This window comes from Hyperolius riggenbachi, chromosome 12, assembly GCF_040937935.1.
Source record: "Hyperolius riggenbachi isolate aHypRig1 chromosome 12, aHypRig1.pri, whole genome shotgun sequence".
NCBI classification, from domain to species: Eukaryota; Metazoa; Chordata; class Amphibia; order Anura; family Hyperoliidae; genus Hyperolius; species Hyperolius riggenbachi.
Window position 1 is genome coordinate 105,457,827 of NC_090657.1, and position 20,418 is coordinate 105,478,244.

At 46.1% G+C, this 20,418-nt stretch overlaps 1 protein-coding gene across 1 annotated transcript in view; it reads left to right on the forward strand.

The window, feature by feature from the left end:
- The window catches only part of SKAP1 (src kinase associated phosphoprotein 1), an 827,172-nt gene that overhangs the window by 197,694 nt on the left and 609,060 nt on the right, over nucleotides 1-20,418 (forward strand). Inside the window, exon 4 of the mRNA XM_068262705.1 lies at nucleotides 18,121-18,234. Coding sequence (XP_068118806.1) covers nucleotides 18,121-18,234 — 114 coding nt within the window. The remainder of the gene's footprint in view (nucleotides 1-18,120; nucleotides 18,235-20,418) is intronic.

The window sequence follows — 20,418 nt, forward strand, 5'->3', positions numbered from 1 at the left end:
ATGAAATAAACCAATCAAAATTAGTTACTTGTGCTGCTTCAATAAAGCAGTCCTCGTATTTTTAAGGTCAGATATACATATCTGATTGTGACTGTATATATGATGTGTACACAGGAATCTCTTATATATACTAAATAACATCTATGCTGTAAGAATAAAGCCTGATGTGTAGCTGTGTCACTAATAGAGATGGTCAACGAGATGGAAATAATTCTGCATTGATGCTGATTTATGCAAATGTATGCACTCCCTTTGCTCATGAAATCAAAAAATTTGATATGTTATTAAAATTTGGTTTGGTGACTACAAATTAAAGGGTAACTGAGACGGATGAAAAGTAAAGTTTTATACATACCTGGGGCTTCCTCCAGCCCCCTTCAGGCTAATCAGTCCCTCGCTGTCCTCCACCACCCGGATCTTCTGCTATGAGTCCTGGTAATTCAGCCAGTCAGCGCTGTCCAGCCGCATGCAGCTCCCACAGCCAGGAACGTTCTGCACCTGCGCAATAGTGCTACACAGGTGTAGTATGCTCCTGGCGGCGGAGTGTGTGCATGCGCACTACGCCTGACTGGCTCAAGTACCTGGACTCATAGCAGAAGATCCAGGTGGTGGAGGAGGACAACGAGGGACTGATTATCCTGAAGGCGGCTGGAGGAAGCCCCAGGTATGTATAAAACTTTAATTTAATCTGCCTCAGGTTTACTTTGTTACACAGTAGTACTATACTCTACATATGCACTCCCCACAGAGCTGCAGGGAATCCACTGAGAATGCTGTGCACATTGAACACAGAGGTGTTGTCTGTTTACAATCTCCTCCTTCCCCTGCAGAGTACCTGCACATCATTCTTACATGTACCCACACTTACATTGCCTGGGGCCTGATAGATGTTCTTTGTTCTGGTTTGTACCTTTTACAAGTACTCTTACCAAGGACTAGTTTAAGTCTAAAGGGAATAAATATAGTAGTCTACATATCCTTCTCACTTCAGTTGTCTTGTAAAATTCCTAAGCGTTGGCAGTTGTTATAATTTAAGTAGGCCTCAGTTACTTGGCCTGAGTTTTATGTAAAAGGCTTGTCCGCAGTGTATGCCTTTAAAATAGACAGAGGCATCTCAGGGTCTGCGTGTAGCAGAAGATACACGCAGATACTGAGAACATGTTCCTAAGAGAAGGCCATCGGTTTACTCTGACCTCCACTTACAGGACGGGAACAGTAAACATTGGCCATATTTACTAAACATTCACATTCCCGCATCTGGGTCAAGTGCCTCATCGATTATTAATCGAGTAGGTGTGTATGATGACACCACAAGTGAGTCCAGCAATAGACTTATTTAGGGGGTGGCGAAGATGATGTCATATTTAACTCTTTCCTAGCCGGTATTAAATCTGGAGCGAGCAATGGAGAACTCACTTCTGCTTCTTCCTTCTGCACTAGCTCGCAAGGCCGACTGGGACCTAAGCATGTTCGTCCTTTCTGTAATCTGATATAATGTATGCTGTACATATGTAGTTTAGTGTAACGTAGTTAGGAAGAAGGTACCTGATTGACTTCAAGAGGGAGTCTAATCATGAGCTTATAACGCAACATGAAGATTGGCATGGCTAGGATATGATGAATGTATCTATCTGTATTCCTGTGACTTGAATAAATAACGGAAACATTGAAAGAAGCCTGAGCAAGTCTATATCCTGTTTGCTGTGTGGAGAGTCAAGTGATCTCACAGTCTGTGAGACGATGGTGTCGAAGCAAGGTGATAAGAACAGTTTATAACAGTGGTGCCGTTAAACCCTTCCCTGTTTAGCAAAACAGGCAGACGGGCCGGGGCCGAAAAAGAAGTTTTCAAGATATTCCACAGCGAGACAAGCGGAATAGACGGACGCAGACGGTAAAGCTTATCAAGCTGATACTGATAAGTGGTGTGGGAAGTGTGCGGGAGCCAAGCACACTACAGCAATTCGAAAAATCAGCGGCGAAACTCTTGGACGTTACACTGTTACTGCATGTGCACACGGTTACAAGCCTAAAAACCTGGGTCAGAAGGAACTCTCCGAGGCTACGGCTGCTCGCAACTGCCGCTGGAGATTGATCCGCTGTGGGGGAAGGTGGATGCCCCCCACTGACGTTCCGGTGTCCACAGAGGTTTCGTGGGAAAAGTTACGGAATGCTGGTGAATTGCGAAGAATCTGCTGCTCAGGCAAGTTTGTTTACGTTGTTGTATGGCCTTATCTGTGTTGTATTTGGGTATTATAACAAGGAGAGGTTAATGTGTTAATGTGTACATTCTGTGTTAAGTGCAGCATGGTGGCTGCGGGCTTCTCATCTCTCCCATGCATGGTGGGAGGGGGGAATCTGGTTTATGTGCTTGGTTTTTTTTTTCTCCCTCTTCAGATTCAAGCTTCCTGTGTTGTATATTTACGGAGTGGTTATCTCTGCATTTGTCTCAGGCATGTTTGTGCTGGCAAGAAGTTTTTTTTCTCTTCTCTTCTCTTCCCGTCTCTACAGAGGCTGGGAAAAAGGGGGGGGGGGGTCCCCCGCAGCAGGAGATAAGCCAGCGGTGCTTCAGTCTGTTGGGGCTGGATGGGGGGGGAGAGAGGGGAGAGAGGAGGAAAGCGAGTGTCTTTCTGTTTGTGAGATGTTCTGCACGTTTCTCGCATTTCCAGTCGGGCGGTTCTTAGTTATGTCTGTGATAGAGTGAGAAAGATTCCTACGTCTCTGGGGATCCGTATGTCTGATTGCAGTTCGGATTACAGCTGAGACGTGAAGGAATGCTGAGGCTGATTTTTGTGCACTGTGGATAGATGCTGTGTGTGACTAGGCATAAAAAAAAAAAAAAAATGTTTGTTTGTATTTTGTTCTCTCTCCTAGGTCTATAGGAACGAGAGGCTGCTATGGGAGCAGCCATCTTGGTTGGCAGTCCAGGACTCAAAATGGCGGCAGTGGAGAGAGCCCGCCCCCGTGAGTCATGGCCCCCACACGTCATGGCAGGGGGGAGGAGGGGCTGGGGGATCCACGTCACGTCAGGCTGTGCTCGCGGCTCCGGGCAGAGCAGCTGGAAGGGAGGGGGGGAGAGATACAGAGACATGCTACTGTGTGTCTCGGGTTGCAACGTATTTCCCCAGAGTTTTTCCCAGAGTCCATGGACAGGAATGCCAGAATAGGAAGTGTTTCCCAGCTCGGTGCAGGGACACACGGAGCAGTACAGATCAGAAATGGGTCTGTACTGTGTTGCTTATGGGATTATTCCTGTAAGTGAGGCACCTTAATGGGTGGTGCAGCATGAGTTCCCAATAGAAGGAAAGGGGGACAGCGCATCAAAGGGGGTGCCGGAGTTGGAAAAAAGGGAGTTGACCAATTCGGGTTTCCGTCGCCGCTTTTGCAGAGCGGTAACGTTTTTTTCCGGTTTTGTCGTGAATAGGGCCAGAGCTGGACTGAGAGGTCTATGCTGGGCTGGAGCTGTTGTGTGTGCGTTTTTTTTTCGTCCACTGATTGGTCAAATATGTTTTTTCCAGCTCCTATCAATTGTAGCACAAAGAACAAGGACTGACAACAGTTCATGGGGCAATTATACAGATGATAGAATTGCCGTTTACAGAGTGACAGTGTATCAGTACGCTGTTTGCCATGTGACTACCTTCCATGTGGGCATTCAGGGATCTGCATACAGGCATGTGACGCTGGTATGCTTAGCCCTGCACCCTGTGTAGTTTAAGTGCAAAGTGCTCCTTCCTACAGGGAGGCAGCCAGTTTTTTTGGTGGTTTAGGTGGTGGCACGGCAAACATTGGTCAGAGGGTACAACACACAGAACTTCTAGCAGAGCTGGTATCGCGATGAAGTTCTAGATAAGTAAATGCGATAATGAGTAAGAGCATTGCAGGCTCACCTGCAAAGCAGCATCAGGTGTGGCATCCGTAATCTGTGCATGCGACGGCCGCGCATGGACAGATAAGGGGGGGGATGTGGAGTGAGCTGCAATGGGGTGAGAGCTTCCAAAGGTGAAGCGAGCTTCCATAGGTGAAGTCCGCGGGAGCATATTTTAAACAGGTAAGTACTGAGGATAGTACTGAGGTAGGGGGGTGAAGTTTAACTCCAATCTACCAATAAGAGTAAACAGAGTTCATGAGAACCATAAAGCAACGAGATCAATTACGATATATATTGATCAATCTAAAGTGTAAAGAGTACAAGCCGCAGGGCGAATCCCAAATCATTAATAAGAATTGATTTGTTTGTATTTCGATTTCAGGTGTTTGGCAATATGGAATTGAGACAGCTGCAGTGCTGGCAGCAAAGATGGAGATGTCAGTCGGATAAGCGAAAGGTTCCAGATGCCAATCTAAGCTTGGAGGAACATGAGATTCCTGAAATCGGAAAGAGACTAAAACACGAGATTTCCTGAAATTGGAAAGAGACTAAACCACGAGATTCCTGAAATCGGAAAGAGACTAACAAAACTGTCGGAGCAAAGCATAATGCATAATGCAAAGTGCTAATGTTTTTCTTTCCCAGGGTGGTGCTTTTATAATGAAGTGTACCATGCTGATGGTGATCCTAGGTTGCCATTCCGTCCTAGGAGAACGAAGAGAGGACATTCTCATGTATAATAAGGGGTTAATGAGAATGCAAGGCCCAAGCATGTTAATGTTGGGTGACAAAGGTACTGATCCTTTCACACCTCCCTCCGCTTGGCACAGATGGACCATGCAGGGACGGAGGAAAAGAGCACTTGTGCCAGGAGAAAGCAAATTTCATGGCACAAGGTGGGTGAAAGGTCTGAAGGGTCAAGTGTGCGGGCAGTGGGAATTTAATGGCAGTGTAAATCTGCTATTGAATGCCACACTCCCAGAATCAATGCACCGATCCAAAGGTTTGTTAAAAGGTACATTGCAGTATAATGGGTACATGCAAAAGGTGGAGTGTGTGATTCAGGGGTACCTTGTCTTGGTTATGCAGAGTGAGATGGTTCCAGATTGGAGAGGAACAAGCAGGAGGCGTCAATTCTCTTACCAGAGAGACGCAGGGGACAACATCACACTCTGGAGCTACCAACAGAGAGTGCCTCTGAAACAACTATACACACGTAAAGGCTGGAAAGCCAAGGGTGGGTGGTTCTCGAAACAAGAAGTAACAATCGAGATCAAGCCACATTTCCAGGTGACAAAGAGGGTGGGGAGAGCGGTCCCGGGGGAGGGAAAGCCCACACAGGGAACCCCATTCACACCACACGGGTCACAACAGGGGACGATATTACACAGTCCATATGCAGCAGCTTATCCTCATGATAGTTGGGTAAGTGATGAGGTACTCTTAATCGAAAGATTGCAGAGAGTACAGTCTTCCCGACCTCAGGTACATATTGTGCCTCAGGACATAAGGGGGGAAGTGGTCCAATCAGGACAGCTGGGGACATATTTTGTCAGCGAGAGATTGGACAAGGGGAGGTATATTAATTTTTCTGGAGAAGGATCTTTTGCATGGCAGCTTCGAGATGTTTGGGTGAACAAAGGGAAACGGTGCAAGATTCCTTTAGGCACCGCCACTTCCTTGGTTCCCACCTCAACCCGTGTCTTACACCAGGACCTGAGAGGTCAACCTTTTTTGGTGCTAGACGGGGAGGTGAAGCAAGTAGAGTTGTCCTCATGTGGGCAATTCTTGCAGAAGTATCTGCGTTGGCCGGGGCAAGCCAAATTTAGTGAAGAAGCCTGCAGGCTCAATAACGCAGAAGGCGAGGCTACCATTCAAAAGATCCACCCTGAAGCCAAACCAATAGTTCCGGTGGCTGAAGGAAGGGTTTGGTTTTTTAACATAAGGTCTAGTGATACATTCAAGGTATATTCTCATAATTGTTCCGATAAGGGGGAGTTTCCAAGGGGAACATATTGTGTGAGTGGAGATCCCATATGGATCCTGTCATCCAGGTTTGATGACGTTGTTTCTCAGATTGTTAAGAGAACTCTAAAGGTCAAAGTTTCACGGGTAGTTCCCGTCCTGAAAGAGAACCCGACATGGGACATAGGGGAACAGGGTTTGATCCAAGACGACCACATTTGGTTACAAAGGTTAAACAAACTGTACACTAAGTTAGAGGTAAGATTGCACCATGATACAGGTGATCTTAACAAGGTAGAACACAAAAATGAGCAGGTGAGTTCCAGTCTGCCCTGGTGGACAAAGGTTCCGGTGATGTTCCAGGGACACTCGGACGGGGCATCTGCAGTTCCAAAGTTCTTTCTACACCCACTGGTCGTCTGGATTAGGATGACAACTTTAGGCATCGTTATCCAGGTGAGGTTGCGGGTTAAAATTACGTAAAATAAATTAACCGGTCCAGAGATTGGTGCCTCATAAACAATCTCCGGAACCAATAGTTTAAATTAAGGGATCTACAGGTTACGGGTATAGGTTTAGTAGTACCTAGGAGCTGATTGTATAAAGGCGCTCTTTTAGAAGGCACCTGGCACTGCTCCATTTTGTAACAACCAAACGAGTTTCACTTTTCTGTGGTCATGCAAGTTTGTGAGTGATACGCAAGTGACGCAAATGCTGAGCATGTGGTATTGAGGGACTTAGAAGTAGGGCTTCCCCAGAGAGCCTGGTTACAGGAAGACCAAGAGGTCTTGCTCTCTCTCTTCCAGGGGTAACCGCCTAGAGCAGAGAAGTTGTGTGAGCACGAACATCGAAAAGTGAAACATACAAGAAAGAAACCAGGTACTGGGAGGTTCAGACGCTGGGATCTGCGGGTCAAGCCGTTTTAGGGGGGATTGTTATAATTTAAGTAGGCCTCAGTTACTTGGCCTGAGTTTTATGTAAAAGGCTTGTCCGCAGTGTATGCCTTTAAAATAGACAGAGGCATCTCAGGGTCTGCGTGTAGCAGAAGATACACGCAGATACTGAGAACATGTTCCTAAGAGAAGGCCATTGGTTTACTCTGACCTCCACTTACAGGACGGGAACAGTAAACATTGGCCATATTTACTAAACATTCACATTCCCGCATCTGGGTCAAGTGCCTCATCGATTATTAATCGAGTAGGTGTGTATGATGACACCACAAGTGAGTCCAGCAATAGACTTATTTAGGGGGTGGCGAAGATGATGTCATATTTAACTCTTTCCTAGCCGGTATTAAATCTGGAGCGAGCAATGGAGAACTCACTTCTGCTTCTTCCTTCTGCACTAGCTCGCAAGGCCGACTGGGACCTAAGCATGTTCGTCCTTTCTGTAATCTGATATAATGTATGCTGTACATATGTAGTTTAGTGTAACGTAGTTAGGAAGAAGGTACCTGATTGACTTCAAGAGGGAGTCTAATCATGAGCTTATAACGCAACATGAAGATTGGCATGGCTAGGATATGATGAATGTATCTATCTGTATTCCTGTGACTTGAATAAATAACGGAAACATTGAAAGAAGCCTGAGCAAGTCTATATCCTGTTTGCTGTGTGGAGAGTCAAGTGATCTCACAGTCTGTGAGACGATGGTGTCGAAGCAAGGTGATAAGAACAGTTTATAACAGCAGTTAAGAGAGGAATTTCATGTTACATACTTTTAATCAACAAAATTGAAATATGCAAATTAGAGGAGTCGGAGTCGGTGGAATCCTAAACTGAGGAGTCGGAGTCGGTGGATTTTTGGACCGACTCCACAGCCCTGGTTGCGTGGACGCGGACGAAAATCCGCATGCGGCGGGGCCGAATGCGGATTTTTTTTTTGCAACCACGCGGATTGCCGAATTCGTGGATGAGGCACATCCGAGCATCCCTGGTGCTAAGTAGGTTAGCACCGGAAAACCGGTGCTAACCTACTTAGCACCCTGGTTAGCGCGCCTAAAGACTTTAGACGTGCTAAGTAGGTTAGCACCGCTTTGTGAATCAAGCCCTGTGTAGAGTATGGCTCTCATACTACATGGAAGGGGGTAAAATTGGTCTGTGATCTTTAATTTTTCAAAGACTATGGTCTGATGTGTGTATGAGCCTTTAGTCTATGGCCAATTAACCCCCCCCCTCCCCCCCCCCCCTTTTTCCTTCCCTTTAAGTATGCTTTCTAATTGATCTCTGTTCTCTGGGACAGTAATTTTGTATTTCCATACCTCACTAATAGTAGGTTCGGTTAGATACTTTGTCTTGCTCTGCAATGAGTAGCACATATAGATCTTTATTTAATGTTGTCGTGTGTCGATGCGTCCGCATTAGGTTAAGGATGGGTTCACATGGGTTGTATGTGAATATGTGTTGTAACCATGCTGCCTAACTTCTGTCTCAACTTGCTACATGAAAAATGAGATTTGACTAGAAAGTTTATACAAGAGCAGATGAATAAAGATTCACTACTGCCTTCCCTGATTGGATGGCTGTAGCTTCTACTTTTTTAAATACAGCATTGCTGCGTTAGGAGAGGAGGAGTCGAGGATTCCGTATAAGAGGATGGCTCACGTCTCCAAGCCCCGCCGTGATGAAGCTTGGTGACGCCAAGCGAAACTAGTCGGCGATTGGTCGCCTTCATCCAGCCTACTGACCGCGGACTCACCAGGCGGTGACGCGCTGGGGAATCTGTTTCAGCGCGTGGAGCGCGGCGTCCTCCCAAGCAAGCTGGCTGCTCGACCGGTGAAGGGTGTTCATGCCCGTGGATGGACTGTGACGAGCGAGCTAGCCGTGTGGAGGTGAACGCTTATCGCGGTTCTGATGCGCTTGGTTGGTCTCCCAGCTGCTGAAGTTTGATCACACGCCGGACCGGATCGCACCCAGAGGGGCCCCTCTTTGTGGATTACAATTGGTGCAGCCTGCCTGCGCGGCTGATTCAAAATAGCCAGGTGAAGTATCACTCCTATTCAACTTGCGACGGACACTTGGAGGTCGTGAGTATGAGTATATACACGCAGTGAATGTGTTTCTTCATGTGCCAGCCCACTTAAATGAGACATATGCACGTCTATTTGGAGGACATTGGACACTCTGCCACATATACCTGTGTGTGCTAAAATCTAGGCTGCTTTTCATCTTTTTTTCCCCGTAGGCGGACTAATTCCATTGCCAATTTTTTTTGCCACTCATGGGGTACCCCGCAAATATCTGGATGCGTATGGTGTGAAGTGTGTCAGTATGGTGTGGATGTTGGCTTGGTTTTAATTGACAACAGCGCTGTTGCTTTTATAGCTCTGTGTGCATTTTTCTAGTTAGCCCTGCAATATGTATTATCAATAAGTCAACGTTTTTTCAATTTTGCATACACCGTTGAGTCCCAAGGAGCCCTTTGTTAATTTGATTTGTGTCTACAAATAAGGTTCAGGACCACCGCCCAACTTGGCAAAGGTGATGCTCATCTAATTCACTTATGTCCCTGCAATTCTTTCCTCATACCCTCTCCCCTGTTAGCCTGGAAGCCAATTAACGTATCTGTTTGTTTTTGGGATGTGGGAGGAAACCGGAGTGCCCGGAGAAAATCCACACTGGGAGAACATACAAACTCCAAAAGCAGATGTTGACCTGATTTGAACCAGGGACCCAGCGCTGCAAGGCGAGAGCACTAACCACTACGCCACCGTGCTGCCCAGCATGTAAATATTCATACAAATGCATACACTGAAATACATCTTTCAGGAACGCCTGCTGTCTGAAGTCTGACTGGATTAGCCTCATGCTTCTTTCAGGTGTCTGATTCCGACACTACTGCAGCCAAAGAGATCAGCAGGATGACAGGCAACTGGTATTTGTTGAAATTAAATAAACAGGGCAGCCCGGCGGATCGCTCAAACTCACCCTTATCAAGCGAACGACAGTCTGTACACACGCCCGATTTAGCGGTCGAACAACGGGACGTTCAAACGATCCGTCGTTCACGGAAATCCGACGTGTGTATGGGCCTTTACTCCTGGTGCCCTTTACCCATTTGAGTACCAGCAGTCTCTGGCCCCTTAAGAACCAGAAACTGCTGGTACAAAAAATGGAGCTCACCAATGTCACGCCACAAGGACCCATCACTCTCGATGTTAACGACGCTCTCCCCTCTCTGAAGCCCACTCGCTCTGCTTGTTCCGGAGCTGACTGTATTAGCCACATGCTTGTTTCAGGTGTAAGATCCAGATACTACTGCAGCCAAAGAGATTAGCAGGAAAGCCAGGCAACTGGTATTGGTTAAAGGGAAATAAATATGGCAGCCTCCATATTCGTTTCATTTTAGGTTTCTTTTAAAGTAATCCTGAATGGAACAAAAGTGCCCCAAGTGGCTTCCCTATCCTCCACTCAGAAGATGCATTCCAGTGCTGGCACCCCCCAAAAGTCCGCTTGTCGGCGTTATGCAGAGGGGCACTATCAGCTTTCCACTCAAGCCACAGCCGTCTGCGCCTGCACAGTAGTATGGACTCAATTGGGCTCGGCTAATTCTCCCAGGGCCCCAGAGGAAAGCCACTAGTGTACCTGCGCAGGCAGGGAATGTAAATATTATTGTGGCTGTTTGTTCAAGGTGCCATCGATGGATCGGACTGGCTGAGGAGGAAGGGAGAAGCCTCATTTGGATCCAGAGGCTTCCTCCTACCGAGTTAAGTACAGGATCTTCTAAAAAAAATTAGCATATTGTGATAAAGTTCATTATTTTCTGTAATGTACTGATAAACATTAGACTTTCATATCTTTTAGATTCATTACACAACTGAAGTAGTTCAAGCCTTTTATTTTTCTTATTGATGATTTTGGCATACAGCTCATGAGAACCCAAATTTCCTATCTCAAAAAATTAGCATATTTCATCCGACCAATAAAAGAAAAGTGTTTTTAAAACAAAAAAAGTCAACCTTCAAATAATTATGTTCAGTTATGCACTCAATACTTGGTCGGGAATCCTTTTGCAGAAATGACTGCTTCAGTGCGGCATGGCATGGAGGCAATCAGCCTGTGGCACTGCTCAGGTGTTATGGAGGCCCAGGATGTAATTCCTTGGGACTGCACTAGGTATCCCTTCTAGCGTAGTCAGACAGTACAAGGTAAAACAGATAATACAACCTATCTGTTGCGATTGTCTTGTTGCCAGCGGCGGTCGACAGGAAATCGTTCTGTCTGTATTCCGTCTTAGGGGTGCAAGCCAGAGCAGCAGTTGCTACTGGTTGTTTCATCTATTTGTCTGTCTGGATCGCATCCGCACTAGCGGTAGTGGCGGTGGTTCCTTCTGTGCTCTGTCTGGGAGTGTAGGCCAGAGCTGCGGTTGCTGCTGGCTACTCCTTCTCTCTGTCTTGTCTGGTACGAACACTTGCTGTAGGCTCGGTGAGGTAACCGTTTAGCAAGCGTTCGTGTTCTCTATTTCGTGTTTGTGTTACATTGGTTAGTTAGGGTGGCATGCTTATCACTGGGCGCCTAACGCGCGGTGATCGTGTCTTTAACGCGTTCGCTGTTGCGAATGAGTGCGGAGTTCGCGTTTAGCTAGCGTTTGTTATTTTCTTTGACGTTCTGATTATTGTTATTTGCTATGTCTTTCTTGCTACACTTGTGCTCTGTAATTCGGTCTTGTGCCACTATTGGCAATCGACACTCTTGCGATTGCGTTCCCACTTTGTTTCCGCTGTTGTGTGTTCACCGTCGCTGGGTGGCGACTAGATTGGTGGACACACATACATTCTGTCTCTGTGCTCTCTCTCTCTAAGGGCTATCTTGCCCTGCATTTCTTCCACTCGTACAATTCCCACCTGGCATCTGTGGCTGTGCAGAGGCTGTGTTCCTCTGCACTCCACAGCTCCATCTGCCGGTGGGAATTTCCCTCTACAGGTGCATAGCACCATAGCTGGGTTCTGTTATATTACACGCTTGTGGAGGATTTCCGCAGTGTCAGCGCGTATTTTGTGCGCTGACCACGGAGATAATTCTCCAATCGTTACAAGAACCACCTTTTGCTGCAATTACAGCTGCCAGTCTTTTAGCGTTATGTCTCTACTAGCTTTGCACATCTAAAGACTGAAATCCTTGCCCATTCTTCTTTGCAAAACAGCTCCAGCTCAGTCAGATTAGATGGACAGCGTTTGTGAACAGCAGTTTTCAGATCTTGCCACAGATTCTCGATTGGATTTAAATCTGGACTTTGACTGGGCCAGTCTAACACAGGGGTCCCCAACCACCGTGCTGCGGCCTGGTAGAAAACTGCCAACGGACCGGCAGTGGGCCACGGGCCGGTGGTTGGGGATCCCTGTGTTAGACTGGCCCAGTCTGGCTATTCGCCCCTCCCCCCGCGGCCGCCGCTCCTGTTACCTTAGGAGCGGGCGGCCGCTTCCTTCATTATATTCCCCCAGGCGCCGCTCTCCTCTTATTAGTATCCGGTATTACAGCATCGCATATTGCGGCTGCTGTAAGGAGGGAAGGAAGCGCGGCAGCGGTTCCCATGGTAACGGCGATGCACATCGCCGCTACAGGAAGCCGCTGTCTTGCTTCCTTCCCTTCCTTACAGCAGCCGCAATACGCGATGCTGTAATACCGGATGCTAATAAGAGGAGAGCGGCGCCTGGGGGAATATAAGGAAGGAAGCGGCCGCCCGCTCTTAAGGTAACAGGAGCGGCGGCCACGGGGGGAGGGGCACTACCTACCCACCCACTCACCCATACTAGGGCGCTATACTGGGCATTATACTAGCTATACTGGGGCACTATACTAGCTATACTGGGGCACTACCTACCCATACTGGGACTATACTAGCCATACTGGGGCACTATACTAGCCATACTGGGGCAACTAAACTCCCAGAACTCCCCCCCCCCCCCCCCCCGTAACTCGCGCTGCGCATGACACTGTCCACTAGGTCGCGCATTGTACACCCTCCCCTCCCCCCACCCCAAACATCCCCCCGGACCCCGGAGAAAAATTTGGTCAGAAAGTGGTCCCCGGGCTGGAAAAGGTTGGGGACCCCTGGTCTAACACATGGATATGTTTTGTTTTAAACCATTCCATTGTCGCCCTGGCTTTATGTTTAGGGTCGTTGTCCTGCTGGAAGGTGAACCTCCTCCCCAGTCTTAAGTCTTTTGCAGACTCCAAGAGGTTTTCTTTCAAGATTACCCTGTATTTGGCTCCATCCATCTTCCCATCAACTCTGACCAGTTTCCCTGTCCCTGCTGAAGAGAAGCACCCCCAGAGCATGATGCTGCCACCACCTTATTTGACAGTGGGGTTGGTGTGTTCAGAGTGATGTGCAGTGTTAGTTTTCCGCCACACATAGTGTTTTGCATTTTGGCCAAAAAGTTCCATTTTGGTCTCATCTGACCAGAGCACCTTCTTCACGTTTGCTGTGTCCCCCACATGGCTTGTGGCAAACTGCAAACGGGACTTCTTATGCTTTTCTGTTAACAATGGCTTTCTTCTTGCCACTCTTCCATAAAGGCCAACTTTGTGCAGTGCACGACTAATAGTTGTCCTATGGACAGATTCCCCCTACCTGAGCTGTAGATCTCTGCAGCTCATCCAGAGTCACTATGGGCCTCTTGACTTTGACTGCATTTCTGATCACCGCTCTCTTTGTTTGGCCTGTGAGTTTAGGTGGACGGCCTTGTCTTGGTAGGTTTACAGTGGTGCCATACTCCTTCCATTTCTGAATGATCGCTTGAACAGTGCTCCGTGGGATGTTCAAGGCTTGAGAAATCTTTTTGCTGCCTAAGCCTGCTTTACATTTCTCAATAACTTTATCCCTGACCTGTCTGGTGTGTTCTTTGGACTTCATGGTGTTGTTGCTCCCAATATTCTCTTAGACAACCTCTGAGGCCGTCACAGAGCAGCTGTATTTGTACTGACATTAGATTACACACAGGTGCACTCTATTTAGTCGTTAGCACTCATCAGGCAATGTCTATGGGCAACTGACTGCACTCAGACCAAAGGGGGCTGTATAATTACGCACACCCCACTTTGCAATTTTTTTTTTCTTAACGTTTGGAATCATGTATGATTGTCGTTCCACTTTTCACGTGTACACCAATTTGTATTGGTCTTTCACGTGGAATTACAATAAAATTGATAATAAAATTGATTCATGTTTGTGGCAGTAATATGACAAAATGTGGAAAACTTCAAGCGGGCCGAATACTTTTGCAAACTACTGTATGTTTTTTGGTTGTTTTCAATTTGCTTTTAACCTCCTCAGCGGTATGGACGACTATACACGTCCATCACCGCCGGAGGTCGCCGCTCAGGCCCTGCTGGGCCGATTTTGATAAAATAAAAAGCAGCACACGCAGCCGGCAGTTTGCCAGCCGCGTGTGCTGCCTGATCGTCGCCGCTCTGCGGCGAAATAGGGTCCCCCCAGCCGCCCGAGCCCTGCGCAGCCGGAACAAAAGTTCCGGCCAGCGCTAAGGGCTGGATCGGAGGCGGCTGACGTCAGGACGTCGGCTGACATCCATGACGTCACTCCGCTCGTCGCTATGGCGACGATGTAAGCAAAACAAGGAAGGCTGCTCATTGCGGCCTTCCTTGTTTATTCTGGTCGCCGGAGGCGATCAGAATGACGCTTCCGGAGCGCCCTCTAGTGGGCTTTCATGCAGCCAACTGAAGGTTGGCTGCATGAAACAGTTTTTTTTTTATTTAAAAAAAACCCTCCCGCAGCCGCCCTGGCGATCTTAATAGACCGCCAGGGAGGTTAAAGTGTTTTAAACCACTTATTACAGTTTATATAATACTGTAACGTTTGACAACAATAACAAGATTAAAAAAACGAGTATTTTGTACATGAAGACAAATTTGTACCTCTGAAATGTTGTAAATTGAGTCGTTTATAAGCAGAAAACTGCCTGTATAGGCATCGTTTAACCACTTCACCACTGAGGGGTTTTACCCCTTGAGCACCAGAGCAATTTTCACCTTTCAGCGCTCCTTCCATTCATTCGTCTATAACTTTATCATTACTTATCACAATTAAATGAACTATATCTTGTTTTTTCCGCCACAAATTAGGCTTTCTTTAGGTGGGACATTATGCCAAGAATTATTTTGTTCTTAATATGTTTTAATGGGAAAATAGGAAAAATGTGGGAAAAAATTATTATTTTTCAGTTTTCGGCCATTATAGTTTTTAAATAATGCATGCTACTGTAATTAAAACCCATAAAATGTATTTGCCCATTTGTCCCGGTTATAAAACCGTTTAAATGATGTCCCTATCACAATGTTTGGCGCCAATATTTTATTTGGAAATAAAGGTGCATTTTTTTCAGTTGCGCGTCCATCCCTAATTACAAGCCCATAGTTTATAAAGTAACAATGTTGTACCCTCCTGACATAAATATTTAAAAAGGTCAGTCCCTAAGGTAACTATTTATGTATTTTTTTTATTTGTAAATGTTTTAATTTTTTTTTATTACAAAAAAAAAAATGGGGAGTGTGGGAGGTAATGAGTTAATTTTTTGTGTGTATGTAATGTATTTGTATGTGAAAAATGCTTTAGGGTGTAGTTTTACTGTTTGGCCACAAGATGGTAACAGTAACTTTTTGTTTAATGCGACCTCCAAGCGTCCTTCCGCACGCTTGGAGGAAGTACTAGGAGGCTGGGAACGGGTTTTTTTTTTTCACAATGATCGCGCTGCTTAGCGGAGAAGCAGCGGATCATTGTGGGGCTTAGATCAACGAACGGGAATGGATTTTCCCGTTCATTGATCTCCGGGCGAGCGGCGGGCGGCGTGTTTACCCGCGGGAGTGCGTGCTACAGCGTGCGGGAGCACGGGCAGCGGCGGGAGCACGGAAAGTACGGATTTCTCCATCCCTGGGGGTTAAAGGATGGAAAAAGGGACGGAGAAATTCGTACGGGCGGGGGTAAAGTGGTTAAAGAGTGGAGGTCCCAGTTATGCATGAGAATAAGCGAGTATTAGCTCATTAGAAGCTTCCCATGAAATTTTTCATTTGAAAGCTGCTGTGCTCTCTAAACCTCTGCTGGCAAATCTCGTTTGGCTGCCTAGTGCAGCCTAACAAGCGGGTGGCAGCGAGCAGCTATAGTTACCTGCTCCGGACGGCTTCTTCTATTCCTCCACTGACAGCTTTGAACTTCCAACAGGTCTTCTGGGTCCTGATCACATGATATGATTATGATATTACATGTGATTGGGATCCAGGAGACTGCGTCAGTGTTACAGCGCCACCCGGTGGTGGAAGAGGGGTGATGGAAGAGAGTCTTCCATCACCCCTTTTTCGGCTACCGGGTGGCGCTGTAACACTGACATGGTCTCGTGGATCCTAATCACATGTCCTATCATGTGATTGAAAGCGAGAAGTCAAGTAACTATAAGAGCTCCCTGCCACTCATTCTGCATACCTTGCCTAGCCTGCCAAGCTGGAAAAGGTGCATTTCCTCAGCAGCAGGATAAAATTCAGCCCTGCAGCCAAATAAACTTTTACTTTATTTGGCTGCTGAAGGGTTAGCCATCAGGCAAGGAAGGGGTTAAAGAGGAACACCTGCTGTTTGCTCTCAACTCCTTTATAACCACTCTCTGTAGGCGTAGGAATGCTTGGCCACATGGAGGCTTCAGGTCCATGACAATACTGGTAAGAAAATAGCCATATGAAGGTCAGACTACAGCAGTACATATTCAGCTGCCCTACAAGTATATGAACACCCCCAGAGAGAGTATTTTAGTTTAGTACATAGTTGTGTGTATACATTACCGTGAAGAATGGAGAATTCCATTAGGCTAAGTTCACAGTGGCCGTTGCGTTCCCAGTGAAAGCAGGAAAGCAATGCATCGGTTGGGAAAGCAGCACCGCACATTATCCGTGTATTGCGCCACATACAGTGAAGTACAGTGAAGCATACAGCCAAGGAAAAGTATGCTTTATTGTCGAGTAGTGTAGAAAAAGGGCTGCTACACATACACTCACCCAGCAATGGGATCAGGGAGTCCAGACCAGCATCAAATTGTACACAAGAAAATCCCGCTGCACCAATGAGTAAGGTAAAAAAATAGAAAATTCTTTATTCCAAATCCAGCATCTCAGCATACAGGTAAAAAGCTCACGCGTATCGGAGCAAGAATGGCTCCTTAATCATAGCTCGTTATGCTTTATTGTCACTGTTAAAGCATACATTTTGCAGTAATGCACCCCCCAATTTACAATTCCCCACGTTGTTATACCGCAAAACACCCAAGTGAACGTCACATAGGTCGCATTGCAGTGTGGCGAACTGCGTAATAAATTGTCCGTTATGCCGCATTGCAATGCACCACTGTGAATGTAGCTTAAGCCTGTATACAATTGAGAGAATCTGCAGGCAAAAGAACATTACGATTGATTTCCTGATTTTTTTATTGATCATCAGAAAACACAAAAACACTGTAGACCATATGCACTGGCTTTTCTGACCATACTTTATTTACAACAAGCTCCTGCAGGTTAACGTATGCATCGATTGGTGTGCTGCACATAACACAGTAGCAAGTCACCAGTAAAATAATTTCTCACTGGTTCCCTCTGATTGGTGTGCCATGGAGTTCACACACCACCAATGGCCGGTGCAATCAATTTGTTCATTGAGAATGACTGCTGGCTTGTGTATACCAGCCCTTAAGCTAATGCTGGTCTCACATGTTCTAACTGCGATTGTTTCAGTGGCGTAGCTAAGGAGCCATGGGCTCCAGTGCAAGTTTTACATTGCCCCCCCAAGCAACTCTATAGATAACAATTGATACGGCGCACCAAAACCTGCCAAGAACAAACACAGTGTCATAGGTACAAGGAGAGCTGAACAGTTTGTCAATGATTACTACAATTCAAAGCATCTATGGAAGTGATTATTACCAGCACAGGACCAATAGAGAGCTAATACTGCAATTACAAGAGGCCCCCTCTGGCCCAAGGGACCCAGTGCGATTGCAACCTCTGCATCCCCTATTGCTACGCCACTGGATTGCTTGATGTCACTTTTGAGTCAGTAAAACAATCATAAAATCCAAGGAGTCACGGAGGATGAATTAATTAAAATGTTTTTCATTCTCAAATATTAGTTTACTACTTTCAAATGATCGCTTAAGACCTATTTGCATTTGTTTTAGCATCAATATTTTAAGGAGACTGCAGAAACATCTATTTGTGCATGGCCAGCATACATTTTAATTGACACCTCTTGCTTGTGTTACTGATATTCCTCTAATAGTTTCCTGATTTCCTTAGGTGGTGAAGCTAATGCAGCAGCAGGTCAGGACACTGATGATAACCACAGTCTGAGCTATGCCACTTCCTTGGCATCAGATGAGGTCTCCTTGACATCCGACTACGTGGATGACGGTAAGTGGAATCAACTGTAAATCTGTGATAAATGATGGTGGCACAGCCTCAAAGTTACTAGCTTATTTTTTATACTAGCTGTATAAAATGCTTTCACGAAGGACACATATTATTGCTATTATGCCAGCTTATCTATTTCTTGCACTGATATCTATATCCTATATATGTAAAGGCTTATACGCACTACAAAATATAAAAGGTACAGACAAGAACACAAATGTTTTTCTGTACGTTTTCAGTTTGCTCTTTGTATAATGAATGTGTTTGTAAAGGCGCCAAAATGCAGCTTTTGTTTTGTTTGCTGCTCGCACTGCATGGCAGAATACCTTTGAAAAGGTGCGTGTCATTGCGAACACAATCACAGGTGTCCTGAAAAAAAGCATGGAACCACATATATTGGGGACGAGCCCTAAGCTTGATGATTAATTGTATTTATAAACTTCACATGATTTTCGCCACATTCATTTGGGTAAAGCAGACTGTTGGTCGCTACAAGGGAGCAGCAACCTGTTGCGTGATTTTTATTTTTTAAAGGGGGGGTGAACACGATTCATAATTAAGGTTGTTACCCCTGAGATAGGCCATTACCCTGTCAATGTTCTTGCCTTCCCCTGCTCTATTAGCCCACACTCTCATCCAGTGCATTGTTAAGGTAATGATCATGTAAAGAAAAAAAATCATTAGATGGTTGGATTGTTCTGCATATCTGACCGCCTTCTAATCTCCGTTGCTAGTTGTAGGTTCTTTTGTTCACAGCAGGTCTGAGCTGTTTTTATAATTGTTTTTTCTTTCACCTTATGCTTACAAAACAGAAATAAATCACTGATCATGTGAATGTGTTCTAAATTCACTCAAACCATCATCATAGTATTCACTATTTACGTAGAACTGTCTGTGCTTCCTCCTTAGCAGCCTGTCAGATTCTCACTTTCATTTTCTAACCAGGGCTAAAATTAAACTTTACTAGCTGGTGGCGTGCAGTACGCTACGCAGGGCAGAAGTGCAGGCAACATTTTTCTGGATATACTGCACGCGCTGTCACAGCAGGACATGGCAGGATTTGGTGTGTGCAGGTTGGAAGGACACAGCACCCCAGCCAATCAGCGGAGTGGGGCAGGAGGGGGCATATGCAGGACAGAAGGACATACAGGCACACAGCGGCCAGCTTGTAAAATTATTAGTATAGATTTGTTAGCTCCCTTGTGCCACCCCCAATTAATGGGCAGCTTCCATTACTGCAGCTTCTCTCTTCCACATACAGTAGGCTCCTTCTTCCTTGTGCAGCAGCCCCTCACCCATGTTCAGGAGCTCATTCCAGTTTCACCTGCAGCTCTCTATGTGCACAAAGTACATTATTTTAGGTACAGCAGCCAAAGTGCACGAGCTCTCCTCAAATCCATTTGTAGCTCCCCATGTGCTGCACCCCCTTTTTTGTGCAAGAAGCTCACTCTTCCGTGTGCAGAAACTTCCCCCCAGGCCTCCTGTACATGTAGTTTTTTACTTTCCCATTTTGAGCACGCACTCGTTCCGTTTTCCCTCCCTTCCATATGCAGCTCCCTCCAATGAGCAGCATCACCTCTAAGAGCCCATTTAACAATAACAATAATATTTATATAGCGCTTTTCTCCCTGGGGACTCAAAGCACTGTGACCCTGCATTATGCAGTCTCAAAGGCTAGGGAAAAGAGGTGAGTTTTTAGCCTTTTTTTAAAGCTGTCCGGAGAAGGAGCCTCTCGTACTGATTGTGGAAGTGAGTTCCATAGAGTAGGGGCTGCATAGGAAAAGGCCCGAGCACCAAATGTTAAGTGTATCCTGGGAATAACCAGCTTCATCTTGTTGGCAGAGCGGAGGGTGCGTGGAGGGGCATAAAGTTCCAATAGATCCGCTATGTATTTGGGTCCCATGTGGTGTAGAGCCTTGAATGTCAGCAGGCAGATCTTAAAATTGATTCTCCATTTTACTGGCAACCAGTGAAGAGTTTGCAGTACTGGGGTGATGTGTGATTTACACTATAAATCGCAAAACGGTAGCTGCCGTTTTACGCGGATGATTTTACTGCAGTTAGGGTGGTAAAAACACTGCTCACACATCGCAATCAGCACTTTGTAAGCACTCCATGTAACGCGTTTTGCAAGATCGGCTCCATTCGCGGCAGTGAGATCACTGCAATAGGGTAAAATGGCAC